The sequence below is a fragment of the Gadus chalcogrammus genome, chromosome 6 (assembly GCF_026213295.1).
Source record: "Gadus chalcogrammus isolate NIFS_2021 chromosome 6, NIFS_Gcha_1.0, whole genome shotgun sequence".
Classification (NCBI taxonomy): Eukaryota; Metazoa; Chordata; class Actinopteri; order Gadiformes; family Gadidae; genus Gadus; species Gadus chalcogrammus.
Genome location: NC_079417.1, coordinates 1,899,799 through 1,915,221, shown reverse-complemented (window position 1 = coordinate 1,915,221; position 15,423 = coordinate 1,899,799). Strand labels below are relative to the sequence as shown.

Genomic DNA, 15,423 nt, shown 5'->3' with positions numbered 1-15,423 from the left:
GGCCAACCCATGAACTCAGGCGGAGAGTGAGAGATAGTGTGAGATAAGCTCAGCAGCTCACCAACACTCATATTTCCTGTCTTCAGAGAACATTCGTAAACTAACATCCACAATATCTTGTTTATAGGTCAAGCAATAATAATGGTTGATCAATAATCCATTTACACTCAAGGTACTCTACCTGTGACCGATGTTGGCCACGTACATTGTGGCCCATCGTGCATCCCTAACTTCTAGTCTCTAAGTTTGATGAATCAAATAAAGACATAACGGTTGCTCAATATAATAATAGAAAGTCAAACTCTACTTCAAATTATGTTTTGTTACGATCTAAACCAAGTTGTAGATCAATCCAAAGCAAAGGGACTACTTCTATAAAACACGTTGATAATGGGACTATAGGGACGTTCTACTGGGTCAATATAAACTGAACTGTTGATAGGATGTCATGTCAATGAGAGAGGGAGAAGGGAAGCTATATATGGTATGGTGAAAAGAGGTTATTCGCTATTGCAGAGAATATCTAAAAGGAGGAAGCTACATGTGAAGACTATTACTGTAGCCTTTCACAATCAGCCAATCAGCCCTCCCCCTGTCCAAGTGGTGTTAATAACCAGACACAGAGAGGCAGCTACGGAGCAGATGAAGATGAATCCAAGGACCCTCTCTGTGCTCCTGCTGCTAGCTGGTAAGCTGTAATGCTTCTTCTGTTTACTACCAGGAACGTGTCTGTACACAAACTGAATCCAGCCGGCCTGTGGGCTCAACCTAGAGCTCTTTTTAGACTCTAATGGGACCTCAGCTCTACCACTAAACACAGACAAAGAAGGACACTTTGATCAGTTTATCGTTCCATATGTTATCATAATAATAACACTGATGATAATGATAATGCATTGTTTTCTTAATGTGCCGCTTTCAAAAGATAAAAGAAAAAAAAAGAGTGTGAAATTAGCCGATGTGGGCGACAGAGAAAGGACTCGAAAGATTAAGTTAACCTATTACAAATGTAGTCAGGTAGATTTATTTTTAGGTCCAATAAACACAATATCTTTTGCAAGTGAGTTCAGATTGAGAGAGTGTCCATTAAGATAAGGGCTTTCTTTCTCAGCTCAACGGCTTATTCAGCCTAAACTTGAGAACATTCCCGATCCTAAAACTAAACCAATAGGCTATGTCAGAGTTCCTAAGATGAAATGCTATTGCTAAGTTCCCCGGACACTGTTCAGTGTACAGTTCTAAGAGCAGAAAAGCAGAAGAAAGTGGATCACACGGCCCCACCTAAGAAGATGATCAGCTAACAATCCCAAGAAGCTTTCAATCTCTCTCTGTCCCCCTAGGTCTGATTGAGAACCTCTAAATCACTATCTCCTAAAGCAGAGTCACGCGTTTGTCTACGCCCAAAATGGGGTGGGGGCCCGATGTGATCCAACAGTCTGAGTTTCTATACATTTTCTCAACAAATGTTCCTTTGGTATACATTTCTGGGTACCTTACCTATTTTGCCCGCAGGGCGGCACATGATGCTTGATGCAACAGTCATCACGGGTTTACAATATGTTTGTTTTCTCTTTAGGATCACGCGCTATGGTCAACGTATGTCGGTCATATCATGGGGCCTACAGAGGCACACGTTCTTTGTATTCCTCACAGTGGCCCCCTCATGCAGCCCACGTCTCCCTGTGCTATTTACCCTTGATTGCAATTTGAAGACATACATCTCGAGTGCTTCTAAATTTCTATATATATATAAGGTATATGTAAAATACCCAAGATTAATATAAGATATATTAGGCACATACATTTCTACATACTAAAATAAATGAGGCACACAAATTTCTGCATAATAAGATACATAAGTCACACATATACGTATATGTAGGGTAACCGTTGTTGACAGAGATTTGTGTCCCAGTTTTGTTTTCTTTTCATGAGTGATTCTGGAGCGGCTAGGTGCATCACTACAGTGGGTCCTCTTGGGACACACGTCAATATGATATCAAATATTAGATAAAATTATTAAACCAAACGCATAACAATATCAACGTCAACCAGTCGCTCTCATTCTCACCATGACGGTGAAAAGCTCAACTTGGAGAGAGCATGACCTCATGTGAGACCCTCCCTTAGAACCGGGCTCCCTGTTGTGACCCCGACTGTCTGCTTCCTCCAGGGCCGCTGGGGGCGGACCCTGACAGGCACGTGGAGTACCCTGACTCCTTCTGCGTGGTGGAGGGCTCCACCGCCACCATCCCCTGCAGCTTCACCCACCCCGCGGTGCACAAAGACACCGGCGTGGTGGTGGAGCGGGTGGAGCGGGTGGTCTGGTGCCCCAATCACCCGATCTGCCACCTCACCACGCCCAACGTGTACGACAGCAGCAACGTCCGGGCCAACAGCAGGTTCCTGTACCTGGGGGACCTCGTCAGGAACTGCACCTTAAAGATCATCAAGACGGTGAAACAGGACGCTGCAACGTACCGCTTCCGCTTCGAGACCAACGGCGGAGGGTACACCGGACTTAAAGGAGTCAGAGTCAAGGTCACTAGTAAGTGTTACTTCTAGTACTTAGTTAGTTTTACATCTAGTACTGTTACTAGGGTCAGTGTTACTTCTGGTACTGTTACTAGTTAGTTTTACATCTAGTACTGTTACTAGGGTCGGGGTTACCTCTACTACTGTCCCATTATAATAGGAATATAGGAAGAGACTAATAATAATAATAGATTCAATTTATATAGCGCTTTTCACGTACTCAAAGCGCTTTACATAGGGGCACAAAAATAGATAAACAAGAAAAAAAAAAAAAAATTGATGGGGCTAGGGGCTAGGGATAGTGAGTGATCTAGGGGTAGGCAGAGGAGAAGAGATGAGTCTTGAGGCGGGACTGGAAGATGGTGAGGGACTCAGAGTCATGAATATGTTGGGGGAGGGAGTTCCAGAGCCTGGGAGATGTCCTGGAGAAGGCTCTGTCACCCAGGCTGTGGAGTTTTGATGTGTGGGTGGGGAGGAGATCAGCTGAGGAGGATCTGAGGGCCCGGGGGGGTTGGTAGAGGGAGAGAAGATCACAGAGATATGGGGGGGCCATATGGTGGAGAGCTTTGTAGGTGAGGACCAGGAGTTTGTAGTGGATCCGATGTGAGATGGGGAGCCAGTGGAGATTCTTGAGGACTGGGGTGATGTGGTGCCACGCTTTAGTATGAGTGAGGAGACGGGCTGCTGCATTCTGGACCAGTTGGAGTCTGTTGATGGAGGTGGTGGAGATGCCGGCGAGGAGTGAATTGCAATAATCAAGGCGGGAGGATGAAGGCATGGATGAGTCTTTCTGCAGCGTGAGGTGTGAGGGAGGATCTGATCTTTGCAATATTACGGAGGTGATAGAAGGAGGTAGAGACTAGACTTGGTTCTCATTGGGGAGGGATTAGTAGCTTCCTGTAGTCAACCTTGAGCAAGATGTCCTCACCCACCTGCTCCTCATGAGATGTTTCTGGATGTCCTGGAAGACGCTTTGGATCAAATGCATTTTAGGATTCCTTGTATCAGCAAACTGACAGTGGTAAATAGTCAATGATAAGTGTATGCTGTCAATCTGTCCGGTTGTAAAGAACGCCCGTCTCACTGTGTCTTCAACAGATGGAGAGGTTGTGAAGGTCAGAAGCTCCGTCACTGACCATGTGGTGAAAGAGGGCGGTCAGGTCACACTCACCTGTACCTCAGCCTGCTCCTTCCACCAATTGGACGTCCACTGGTACAGAAATGGCCACGCCCTATCAGAGACAGGCCCCGCCCTCCACCTCAGCTCTCTGACCAATGACAACACAGGGAATTACACCTGCTCTCTGGACTCCAGTGGACAGAAAACCTCTGCGCCTTGGAGTCTGGCCGTGTTGGAAGATGAAGGTGAGCCCCTCTGTGTTCACTAATGTCATGAGGGTGGTCCCTCATCTAATGTGATAGTCTATTATAGTCAAACATTATCTAATATAATACAGTCTATTACGGTCTAACATTATCTTATATAGTCTATTATAGTTTGACATTATCTTTTCTAATATAGTGTATTATAGTCTGACATTATCTAATGTAATATAGTCTATTAAAGTTTAACATTATCGATTCTAATATGTTCTAGTATAGTCTGACATTATCTCATCTAATATAGTCTGTTATAGTCTAACATTATCTAAATGAATCTAATTGTATCTCAAATAAATTAATTTTATAGGTAACCTAATGTGATTGGTTCTGAAATGATGTCATCTAATCTAATCGAGCTGTATCTAACACGTAATCTTACTGTTAATTATAAAGTGATCTAAACTAATCTTATTGTATTTGACATAAATTTGTTGTTTTACAGGAAAATACAAGTCTGACAGTGATTGGCGCCTGACGGTGTCGGTGGTGTTGAAGGTGCTGTGGGCTGTGTTCCTTCTCCTCCTGGCTGGGCTGGTCTTCACTAAAAGGTACTCGAGCAATTACCACTTATCATAAGTCGCCAAACGGAACAGAACCGAAATCTTCGAAAAATGTCCACTTTGATCTTAAAGTGGAAGATTAATGACCTGCCACCAGGTGTGAGTGTGATTAGCCGTTAGATGACGTTTTTGAAAATCTGCCCTTTATGACATCACAAGTGGGTGTGTCCACCTAGATGTATGCTGGATAGATGAGCAACGTTTGCTACAGTCCAATGGGTAGTCTGGTAGACCCAAAATAAGCTCCGGGCATGTACGCACGCATGCACGCACGCACGCACCTAACCGTGCGTGCGTGCGCGAGCACCTGAACTGGAGTTCAGAGTAGAGTTGATTTTTAACAAAGGGTTTTAAATCTGCTTATCAATATAATTTATTATTTGAGTAAGTGACAGAATGGCATGAAACACTATGTTGAGATCAAAGTAGACATAAGATGTTTAAAACAAAAACAGTTTCACTGGTTCACTAGCTCAGTGGCACTTAAAGCCTACTAGTGAAATGATGAAGGGAATCTGAGGTTTGCTGGTCTGCTTCTGGGTGACAGGTCAGCCCCTGGACCAGAACATGAGATTGTCTACAGCGAGGTCGTTGGCTGAACCAAACTCAAGCAGCGACTCCTCTTCCTCCTCCAGTGATGACGAGATAAGGGAACACTGACGTCATCATGTCTGTTGTCTGTCACAGACTTATTGGTTGAGTCGTGTTCTTTTCAGTTTCTATTTCTGCTTGTAACATTTCTGATGATTTCAGTGTTTTATGCATTTGAGTTTTCTTTCTTTATCGTATGTTGTTGTTTATTCTGAATATAATCAAGGTTGTCTGAATAACGGTGAGGTTTGTAAAGACTGGTTCTTCTCCATTCTGGTCCTGATGACTAGGCTATGTTTAAAAAAAGATACTTCATATCTAGTTTCCTGATGGAATGGCGGCTCAGTCTTTCATGAGCCTTTTCTTCTTCTGTTAGCTTACAGTATTTATGCAATCATATCTTTACAGTCTGTGGGTCATGCAGGCTTACAATAAGATCTGTCATGTTCTTATCATCGATGGTTGCTGTGTTAGTAAGTGAAGCCATTTTAAATACTGATAAAGTTAATGGGGGGCAGATAATCCCCCTCACCACTGGAGCTAATATAAGAAGGGGGAAGTAGAATTCACTGAAACTCAGCAGGAACTTTGTCTGCTGCCATGTGTGTCGTTGTCCTCTCTGCTCTGAATACTATTATTAAGATAGCAGAAGTCACATAGAATTGAACGAAAGTCTTTTTGTTTAGCGTCTGTGTAAAAATACAGGTATTATAGGTATTATAGGTATTATTATCAAATACAAATTATATAGGCCGCTGCGCGCGATCTGTTCTCGCGTTGGCCGGGCCTCTGTCACGGTGCCGAAGTTTCCGGCCATTCATTAATTCACGGGGCACGGCGGGAGACGCGGGAGTGCCGTGGCCGAGCTCAGAGGATCAGGGCAAGGTCAGGGTGACGTTTCCTCAAAAAAGGTTCTAAAAGGAGGAAGCATGTGAAGACTATTACTGTAGCCTTCCACAATCAGCCATTCAGCCCTCCCCCTTCCCTAGTGACGTAACAACCAGACACAGAGAGGCAGCTACGGAGCAGATGAAGATGAATCCATGGACTCTCTCTGTGCTCCTGCTGGCCTGTGGGCTCAACCTAGAGCTCTTTTTAGAGTCTAATGGGACCTCAACTCTACCCTTACCCTAACCATAACCCTTTGATTCAATCAGTTTAACATTCCATATGGTATGATAATAACAATAATAATAATAATAATAATAATAATATTAATGATGATAATGCATTGTTTTCTTAATGAGCCTCACCAAAAAATCTCTAGTAACAACAAAAAAACTTGATACAATTCGATTTTGATCTATGATATGTTATATGATATTATATAATATGGTGTGCAATATAATATCATATATTATGCTGTATGATTTGATATAAAATATGATATGAACACAATACAATATCAACGTCACACCGAAGAATATCGGTGTGAATATCGATTACAGATATCAACAATTTAATTTCCACTTGTTGTAAAAGCATTGTGACGAGTGAAAATGTAATTTCCCACTTCAGAAATCAAATATTTTATTTTAGATATGTGGGATATATCAACAAACCATTTTGGATATACGGTCGTCATATTATTAAAATACCACAAAGCGATTGGTCGACATTTAAATACCTCCAGAGGATTCAATAAATTCTGTTGAATGCAGAAGCTGCCGTCACGTGACGTTTCTGTCAGCACAAAGGAACATGGCAGAGATTTTCTCAGTTTTCTTAATATTCGTTCAGTGATTGTATATTAAGTTCTGTTTGTTAGGGTTAGGGTTAATAGGGAAGTTCTTTCAGGCCTCACCAGGATGTCGCGGTGGTGGTTGATAACGGGAGCGGCTACTGCTGTAAACCAAGCATGGCTGACCCTCATCAGTGGAAAATGCAATATTAACTTTGTTTCGGCATTGAATTGTGTTTTAATGACAGTTCTAGTTAGAAATATGCCTTTTATTGTCATAATCCTCCTTCAGTGATTGTGTATAATGTTTTGTTGTTTTTAGGGAATATAATCAAGGATAGGCTTAATTGTGATTAAGAAATTGCCATAATCACTTTTTTTTTAAGAACCCCCCCCCCCCAGTTATGATTTATATCCATCGGCACTTGTTTATGATCTATGGACCCCCAAATGTATTGATTCTAGATTCCTGTGACAGGAGCGGGACACTGTGATGAGGAACATTAATGTACACGATGCACACGAGGATGAGGATTTACCCCCTAAGTAGAGCACTTCAGTCATTTACTAATTTAACGATAACTGAATTAGCCTGCTTTTACAACAAACCAAAGAGCACTTATTGCTATGACGACGGTAAATGTGAAAGCTGTGCTGCCCAGCATCGTTTTATTTAGGGTGTAAACTTCGTTCTGCTCGCTAGGAAACAGACAGATATACTAAGGACCCTGACTGGCACGTGGAGTACCCTGACTCCTTCTGCGTGGTGGAGGGCTCCTCCGCCACCATCCCCTGCAGCCTCACCCACCCCCTGTCTACATGAAGAAGGGCGGGGCCATTCTGCAGGTTAAGCGGGTGGTGTGGTGTTCCGATCCCCTGCCCTGCCACCTCACCACGCCCAACGTGTACGACAGCAGCAACGTCCAGGCCACCAGGAGGGTCCTGTACCTGGGGGACCTCGTCAGGAACTAAACCTTGAAGATCATCAAGACGTTGAAACAGGACGCAAAGAGATACTACTTCCGCTTCGAGACCAACGCCGAAGGGTACACCGGACTTGAAGTAGTCAGTCACAGGCAATAGTAAGTGTTACTGCTCGTATCGTAACAACACACTTGTGTTACTTATGGTACTGTACCAAGTGTTAGCTCTGGCACTGACACATTATGACAGGACGGTAGGAAGAGAGTCGAATTGATTTGCATTCAAAGTATCCTGAACTTTCCATTGAACAATTACCCCTGTTACCATAAATTTACTATTTTTATAATGTAATCAAATGCTCACACACTAGCTGCTTTCAGATGGCTTCTTAAACACCAACAACTGCTCTATCATTTGTGTAACTCATCATAACTAATGATCAGTTTTTCCGTATATTTTACACAAGCTGTACAGTTGGTTAAAGAACATCCGTCTCACTGTGTCGTCTCTCCTTCACCTTGGCTCTCTCGCTCTCCCACTGTTCATCCAAACATCTTTAATCACATGAAAAGTGAACTGTTTCTGTACTTGTGTGTCATCCCTTCCTCACTTCAAAACCCTGACAACTTTCAGAGAACATTGACTGACTTTGATACTTTGTGGTTTATAGCTCATCTGTTGCTCATATACAATACAGACATACATACATATACATACATATTTACGAACACACACACACATACCTGTGGTCCACCTCCTGCTCTCAGTATTCGCGTCTGAACTGTTTCCTGAAGACTGGTTTCAGCACAAGGTCCACTTCCGTATGGTCTATCAATATTAACTCTCTGTCTCTCCCTGTCTCTCTCTCTGTCTGTCTTCTATTTCCATACCTATCTTCATCTCCCTCCTTCTCTCCTCTCTCCCTCCCTCTCATCTTTCTCACCTCTCTCCCTCTCACTCTCCTCACCTCTCTCCCTCTCTCTCCCTCTCACTCTCCTCACCTCTCTCCCTCCCTCTCACTCCCCTTCACCTCTCTCCCTCCCTCTCACTCCCCTTCACCTCTCTCCCTCCCTCTCACTCTCTTCACCTCTCTCCCTCCCTCTCACTCCTCTTCACCTCTCTCCCTCCCTCTCACTCCTTCACCTCTCTCCCTCCCTCTCACTCTCCTTCACCTCTCTCCCTCCCTCTCTCTCCTCACCTCTCTCCCTCTCTCTCCCTCTCACTCCCCTTCACCTCTCTCCCTCCCTCTCACTCTCTTCACCTCTCTCCCTCCCTCTCACTCCTCTTCACCTCTCTCCCTCCCTCTCACTCCCCTTCACCTCTCTCCCTCCCTCTCACTCTCCTTCACCTCTCTCCCTCCCTCTCACTCTCCTTCACCTCTCTCTCTCTTTCTCACTGCTCAACAAAACATCTTTAACCACATGGAAAGTGAGTGTTTATGTACTTGAATGTTTTAAGATGACTTTACTGTTAACCAACATGTGTCATCCCTGCCTCACTTCAAAAACCTGACGACTTTCTGAGAACATCCACTGACTTTGACATTTTGTTGTTTGTGGCTAATCTGTTGAATACACACACATTTTGAGTTGTGATATCTAGGGTCTCTGATATATAACTACTATGAACAATTATTCTTACAGCTCAATTTGTCCCATTTGGTCGTTTTTATAGCAACACCATTGATGATTGTATGTCATGTAAATGAGAGAGGGTGTGCAGATATTTGTATGGACTTTAAAGCGTTTTGAAATGAGGTTAGTGGTTATTGCAGAGAATATCTAAAAGGAGGAAATAAAATGTTACTACTGATTGTGAAAGGCTACTTACTGTAGCCTTTCACAATCAGCCGATCACCCCAGGAACTGGAACACCTGGATCTTGTCAACTTCATGAGCAAGAGCTAATGGTTCTGGTCTCTCTGCACTGGTGAGGTCTCTCTGCACTGGTACGGTCTCTCTGGTCTACCTGGGATAACCAGTGCAAAGAACACACACTATCCGTGTGATTAACACATGGATGGACAGACATCGGTCAGGGACACATTCACACACACTCACATACATCCGCACACACACACATTACACACAATCCACAATACAGACATTCATACATATACATACATATTTACGAACACACACACACCTGTGGTCCACCTCCTGCTCTCAGTATTTGCGTCTGAACTGTTTCCTGAAGGCTGGTTTCAGCACAAGGTCCACTTCCTTATGGTCTATTAATATTAACTCTCTGTCTCTCCCTGTCTTCTATTTCTGTACCTCTCCTCACCTCTCTCCCTCTCAGGTAATCCCCTTCACCTCCCTCTCTCCCTCCCTCTCCCTCCCCTTCACCTCCCTCCCTCCCTCTCACTCTCTTCACCTCTCTCCCTCCCTCTCACTCTCTCCCTCTCCCTCCCTCTCACTCTCCTTCACCTCTCTCCCTCCCTCTCACTCTCTCTCTCCCTCTCCCTCCCTCTCACTCTTCACCTCTCTCCCTCCCTCTCACCCTCTTCACCTCGCTCCCTCCCTCTCACTCCCCTTCACCTCTCTCCCTCCCTCTCACTCCCCTTCCCTCTCTCTCCACCTCTCTCCTCCCTCTCACCTCTTCACCTCTCCCTCCCTCCCACTCCCCTTCACCTCTCTCCCCTCCCTCTCACTCCTTCACCTCTCTCCCTCCCTCTCACTCCCCTTCACCTCTCTCCCTCCCTCTCACTCTCTCACCTCTCTCCCTCCCTCTCACTCCCCTTCACCTCTCTCCCTCCCTCTCACTCCTTCACCTCTCTCCCTCCCTCTCACTCTCTTCACCTCTCTCACTCCCTCTCACTCCTTCACCTCTCTCCTCCCTCCACTCTTTCACCTCTCTCCCTCCCTCTCACTCTCTTCACCTCTCTCCCCTCTGTCCTCTCTCCTCACCTCTCTCCCTCCCTCTCACTCACTTCACCTCTCTCCCTCCCTCTCACTCCTTCACCTCTCTCCCTCCCTCTCACTCCTTCACCTCTCTCTCTCACTCCCCTTCACCTCTGTCTCATTCTCACTGTCAAACCAAAAATCTTAAACCGCATGGAAAGTGAAGTTTATAGAGTGTGCAGTTTATAGCTACTTTGTGGTTGATGTCTCACCTGTTAAACGCACGCACTATGAGATGTAATATCTAGGGTCTCAGATATATAACTACTAAGAAAAATTATTCTTACAGCTAATTTTGTCCCATTTGGTCGTTTTTTATAGTAACACCATTGTTGATTGTATGTGATGTATATGAGAGAGGGAGAAGGCCAGATATGTATTGACTTTAAAGCGATGTGAACTGAGGTAATTGGCTATTGCAGAGAATATCTAAAAGGAGGAAGTCAAATGTGAAGCCTATTACTGTAGCCTTTCACAATCAGCCAATCAGCCCTCCCCCTGTCCAAGTGGCGTTAAACCAGACACAGAGAGGCAGCTACGGAGCAGATGAATGAATCCATGGACCCTCTCTGTGCTCCTGCTGCTAGCTGGTAAGCTGTAATGCTTCTTCTGTTTACTACCGGGAACGTGTCCGTACACAAACTGGATCCAGCCGGCCTGTGGGCTCAACCTAGAGCTCTTTTTAGAGTCTAATGGTATCTCAACTCTAACACTAGACTCAGATAAAGACAGACACAGATCAGTTTATTACTATCATCATAATAATAGCAGTGATGATAATGATATGGCATTGTTTTCTTTATGGGCCTTACCAAAAAAATCTTTTAGAACATAAAAGAAAAAAACTTCGCTCTCATTCTCACCATGACGGTGAAAAGCTCAACTTGGAGAGAGCATGACCTCATGTGAGACCCTCCCTTAGAACCGGGCTCCCTGTTGTGACCCCGACTGTCTGCTTCCTCCAGGGCCGCTGGGGGCGGAACCTGACTGGCACCTGGAGTACCCTGACTCCTTCTGCGTGGTGGAGGGCTCCACCGCCACCATCCCCTGCAGCTTCACCCACCCCAAGGTGCACAAAGACACCGGCACGGCGCTCCGGGTGAAGCGGGTGATCTGGTGCTCCAAAGAGAAGTTCTGCTGGAACCCCACGCCCAAAGTGTACGACAGCAGCAACCTCCAGGCCGACAGCAGGTTTCAGTACCTGGGGGACCTCGTCGGGAACTGCACCTTAAAGATCATCAAGACGGAGAAACAGGACGCTGCAACGTACCGCTTCTTCTTCAAGATCACAGCCGAAGGGTACAGCTTTGTGGAAGGCGCCCATGGAATGAGAGTCATAGTCAACGTCACTAGTAAGTGTTACTTCAAGTACTGTTACTAGTTAGTTTTACATCTAGTACTGTTACTAGGGTCGGTGTTACTTCTACTACTGTCCCATTATAATAGGACTATAGGAAGAGACTAGACTTGGTTCCCATTGGGGAGGGATTAGTAGCTTCCTGTAGTCAACCTTGAGCAAGATGTCCTCACCCACCTGCTCCTCATGAGATGTTTCTGGATGTCCTGGAAGACGCTTTGGATCAAATGCATTTTATGATTCCTTGTATCTGCAAACTGACAGTGGTAAATAGTCAATGATAAGTGATGACCACTTCCACTGAAGGGTATATGCTGTCAATCTGTCCAGTTGTAAAGAACGTCCGTCTCACTGGTCTTCACAGATGGAGAGGATGTGAAGGTCAAAGCTCCGTCACTGCCATGTGGTGAAAGAGGGCGGTCAGGTCACAACTCACCTGTACCTCAGCCTGCTCCTTCCACCAATTGGACGTCCACTGGTACAGAAATGGCCACGCCCTATCAGAGACAGGCCCCGCCCTCCACCTGAGCAATCTGGCCAATAACAACACAGGGAATTACACCTGCTCTCTGGACTCCAGTGGGAAGAAAACCTCTGCGCCTTGGAGTCTATTGGTGGGGGAATATGAAGGTGAGCCCCTCTGTGTTCACTAATGTCATGAGGGTGGTCCCTCATCTAGTGTAATATAGTGTATGATAGTCTGACATTATCTCATGTAATATAGTCTCACATTATCTAATATAGTCTATTACAGTCTCACATTATCTAATGTCATATAGTCTATAGTCTGGCATGATCAAATTTTCATATAGTCTATTTTAGTGTAAAATTATCTAATTGAATCTAATTATATCTAAAATAAAGTCATTTTATAGGTAATCTAATTTATTTTTTCATGAAATGATGTCATCTAATCGAATCCAATTTTTTCCAACACATTATATAATATAATGTCATCTCACTGTTAATAACAAAGTGATGTAAACTAATCCATTTGTATCTGAAATAAATGCGTTGTTTTACAAAAAAAGGCAGGTTTGTCTGGCACCTGACGGTGTCGGTGGTGTTGAAGGTGTTGTGGGCTGTGTTCCTTCTCCTCCTGGCTGGGCTGGTCTTCGCTAAAAGGTACTCGAGCACTACTAATCTGTTCAACTAGGCGTAGGGAATGGAGCCCACTGTGGAGCTCACCGGGAGAGATTGCAATTACCACTTATCATCATAAGTCGCCAAACGGAACAGAACCGAATTCTCTGAAAAATGTCCACTTTAATGTTAAAGTGGAAGATTAATGATATGGCACCAGGTGTGGCATGTGTTTAGATGAGCAACGTTTGCTACAGTCCAATGGGTAGGCTGGTAGACCCAAAAGAAGCTACACACACACACACACACACACACACACACACACACACACACACACACACACACACACACACACACACACACACACACACACACACACACACACACACACCTTAACCCTGATATTCAAGAGCACCCGAACTGGAGTTCAGAGTAGATTTGATTTTTAGCAAACTGTTTGGCGTAGACTCACACAAATGTTGTTGTTTTTCAACATAATTTATTATTTGAGTAACTGACAGAATGGCATAGAATATATGTGGAGAACAAAGTAGACAGACTATGTTTAAAACAAAAACAGTTTCACTGGTTAACTAGCTCAGTGGCACTTAAAGCCTACTAGTGAAATGATGAAGGGAATCTGAGGTTTGCTGGTCTGCTTCTGGGTGACAGGTCAGCCCCTGGACCGGAACATGAGATCGTCTACAGCGAGGTCGTTCACTGAACCAAACTCAAGCAGCGACTCCTCTTCCTCCTCCAGTGATGACGAGATAAGGGAACACTGACGTCATCATGTCTGTTGTCTGTCACAGACTTATTGGTTGAGTCGTGTTCTTTTCAGTTTCTATTTCTGATTGTAACATTTCTGATGATTTCAGTGTTTATGCAATCATATCTTTACAGTCTATGGGTCATGTAGGTTTACAATAAGATCGGTCATGTTCTTATCATCGATGGTTCCTGTGTTAAAGTGAAGCCATTTTAAATGCTGATAAAGTTAATGGGGGGCAGATAATCCCCCTCACCACTGTGGAGCTAATATAAGAAGGGGGAAGTAGAATTCACTGAAACTCAGCAGGAACTTTGTCTGCTGCCATGTGTGTCGTTGTCCTCTCTGCTCTGAATACTATTATTAAGATAGCAGAAGTCACATAGAATTGAATTAAAGTCTTTTTGTTTAGCGTCTGTGTAAAAATACAGGTATTATAGGTGTGCATCACCCAATTTAGGCATAGAAGAAGCTTTTTGGGAAATGTATTAGACCTTTCAAGAAGGCTATTAAACTATAAAAGTTTAATTATTACCTTATTCTGAGCATACAGTGTATTTTCATTTGGATACAGCTGTTAATTAGCCTAATGATTTCTCAATGCAAATCGGTATAGTGAAGGGTATTTGATGATGTGGGACTATTTTCATTCCAAAGGCTAAGGGAACTTAATCAGGATAAATATCCTGGATCCATGAAATAATTGGCTTTTAAAAAATAAAATCTTCCTGCCCCTATGAGAATTTACGATAGGGGTGTCTATACTTATGCACCATCTATTTTAAGGGCAAACATTTATTTATTTACAATACATTATTCATTCAAAAAGAAAATTGGTGTCCTTTTTTTGGGGGATTTTTCATCAATGGTTTAATTAAGGCATTAAGATCAATTTCCAAAAGATGATTTTTTATTCCTCTCTTTAGTCAACTTTAGCATAGGTGCCTAAAGTTATGCCTACCACTGTATGTGTGTAGATATATAATACACACGCTTATACATATTGTTTTTACTATTCACTTATTTACTGCAATTCATGATATAAATCAATAAACTCAGAACATGTCAGCAGCTTGTCCGCTCTTTCCTCCGTGTTGTCCTAAAGTCTCCACCACGGTTTCCTGAGCTGCATGAGGAGGCTCCAATCGCTCAGAGAAAGGAGTACAGATGTACTCCTCCCCACCGACGCAGGGAGGAGAACCAAACGGTTGGCTCAAACCGGCAGGAGCAATCTGACTAATCAAAGATTACAATGACAAAAAAACATGTGAGGGGATCTTAATCAAACACAAACAAAGAACACACCATTGGGAAGCTTAATGTTTGATTTATTAAAAATAACTAAAGGGAAGTCACTCTGCAGGACATTTTGAGGCAGACCAGTTAGTCTACCATTGGTTCTCAAAGTGCGGCCCGCGGAATCATTCCTGGCGGCCCGAAATGACATACATAATTATGTAAGTTATTAAAAAAAAAAAACTCCCTCTAGATTTCAATTAAATCCTTTTACATTTCTTAGTTTTAATCCGACTGTACATTACTTTGAAAGGCTGAACCTCAGTTACGTGATTTAGACCTCACTTGACCTCATTCCCGGAGGTCCACGGTGCAATGTTTTTTTTGACCACTGGGATGCT

At 43.8% G+C, this 15,423-nt stretch overlaps 1 protein-coding gene across 3 annotated transcripts; it reads left to right on the top strand.

Annotated features, from left to right (window-relative positions):
- The first annotated feature begins 531 nt into the window (after positions 1–531).
- On the top strand, positions 532–15,167 carry LOC130384424 (muscle M-line assembly protein unc-89-like). Of its 3 annotated transcripts, XR_008895873.1 has the most exons (6): positions 532–688; positions 2,174–2,548; positions 3,634–3,900; positions 4,361–4,466; positions 13,690–13,837; positions 14,892–15,161. XR_008895873.1 is itself a non-coding variant. In XM_056592603.1 (5 exons), the coding sequence occupies exons 1-5, from the start codon at positions 643–645 to the stop codon at positions 13,739–13,741; spliced, it is 846 nt and encodes a 281-aa protein (XP_056448578.1). In that variant the 5' UTR covers positions 532–642; the 3' UTR covers positions 13,742–15,167. The 3 variants fall into 3 exon arrangements, 2 of the variants coding, with proteins under 2 accessions (XP_056448578.1, XP_056448577.1); XM_056592603.1 differs by having other exon boundaries at positions 13,690–15,167; XM_056592602.1 differs by lacking the exons at positions 13,690–13,837; positions 14,892–15,161 and adding an exon at positions 5,026–6,334.
- Positions 15,168–15,423: the final 256 nt, after the last annotated feature.

What these genes read in the sequence shown, in the direction of transcription:
- LOC130384424 (XM_056592603.1), top strand. Translation starts at nt 643, where the DNA reads ATGAAGATGAATCCAAGGACCCTCTCTGTGCTCCTGCTGCTAGCTG. An exon ending in GGCCGTGTTGGAAGATGAAG is followed by an intron (nt 3,901 to 4,360) that starts GTGAGCCCCTCT and finishes GTTGTTTTACAG; the next exon opens with GAAAATACAAGTCTGACAGT. An exon ending in GGGCTGGTCTTCACTAAAAG is followed by an intron (nt 4,467 to 13,689) that starts GTACTCGAGCAA and finishes TCTGGGTGACAG; the next exon opens with GTCAGCCCCTGGACCGGAAC.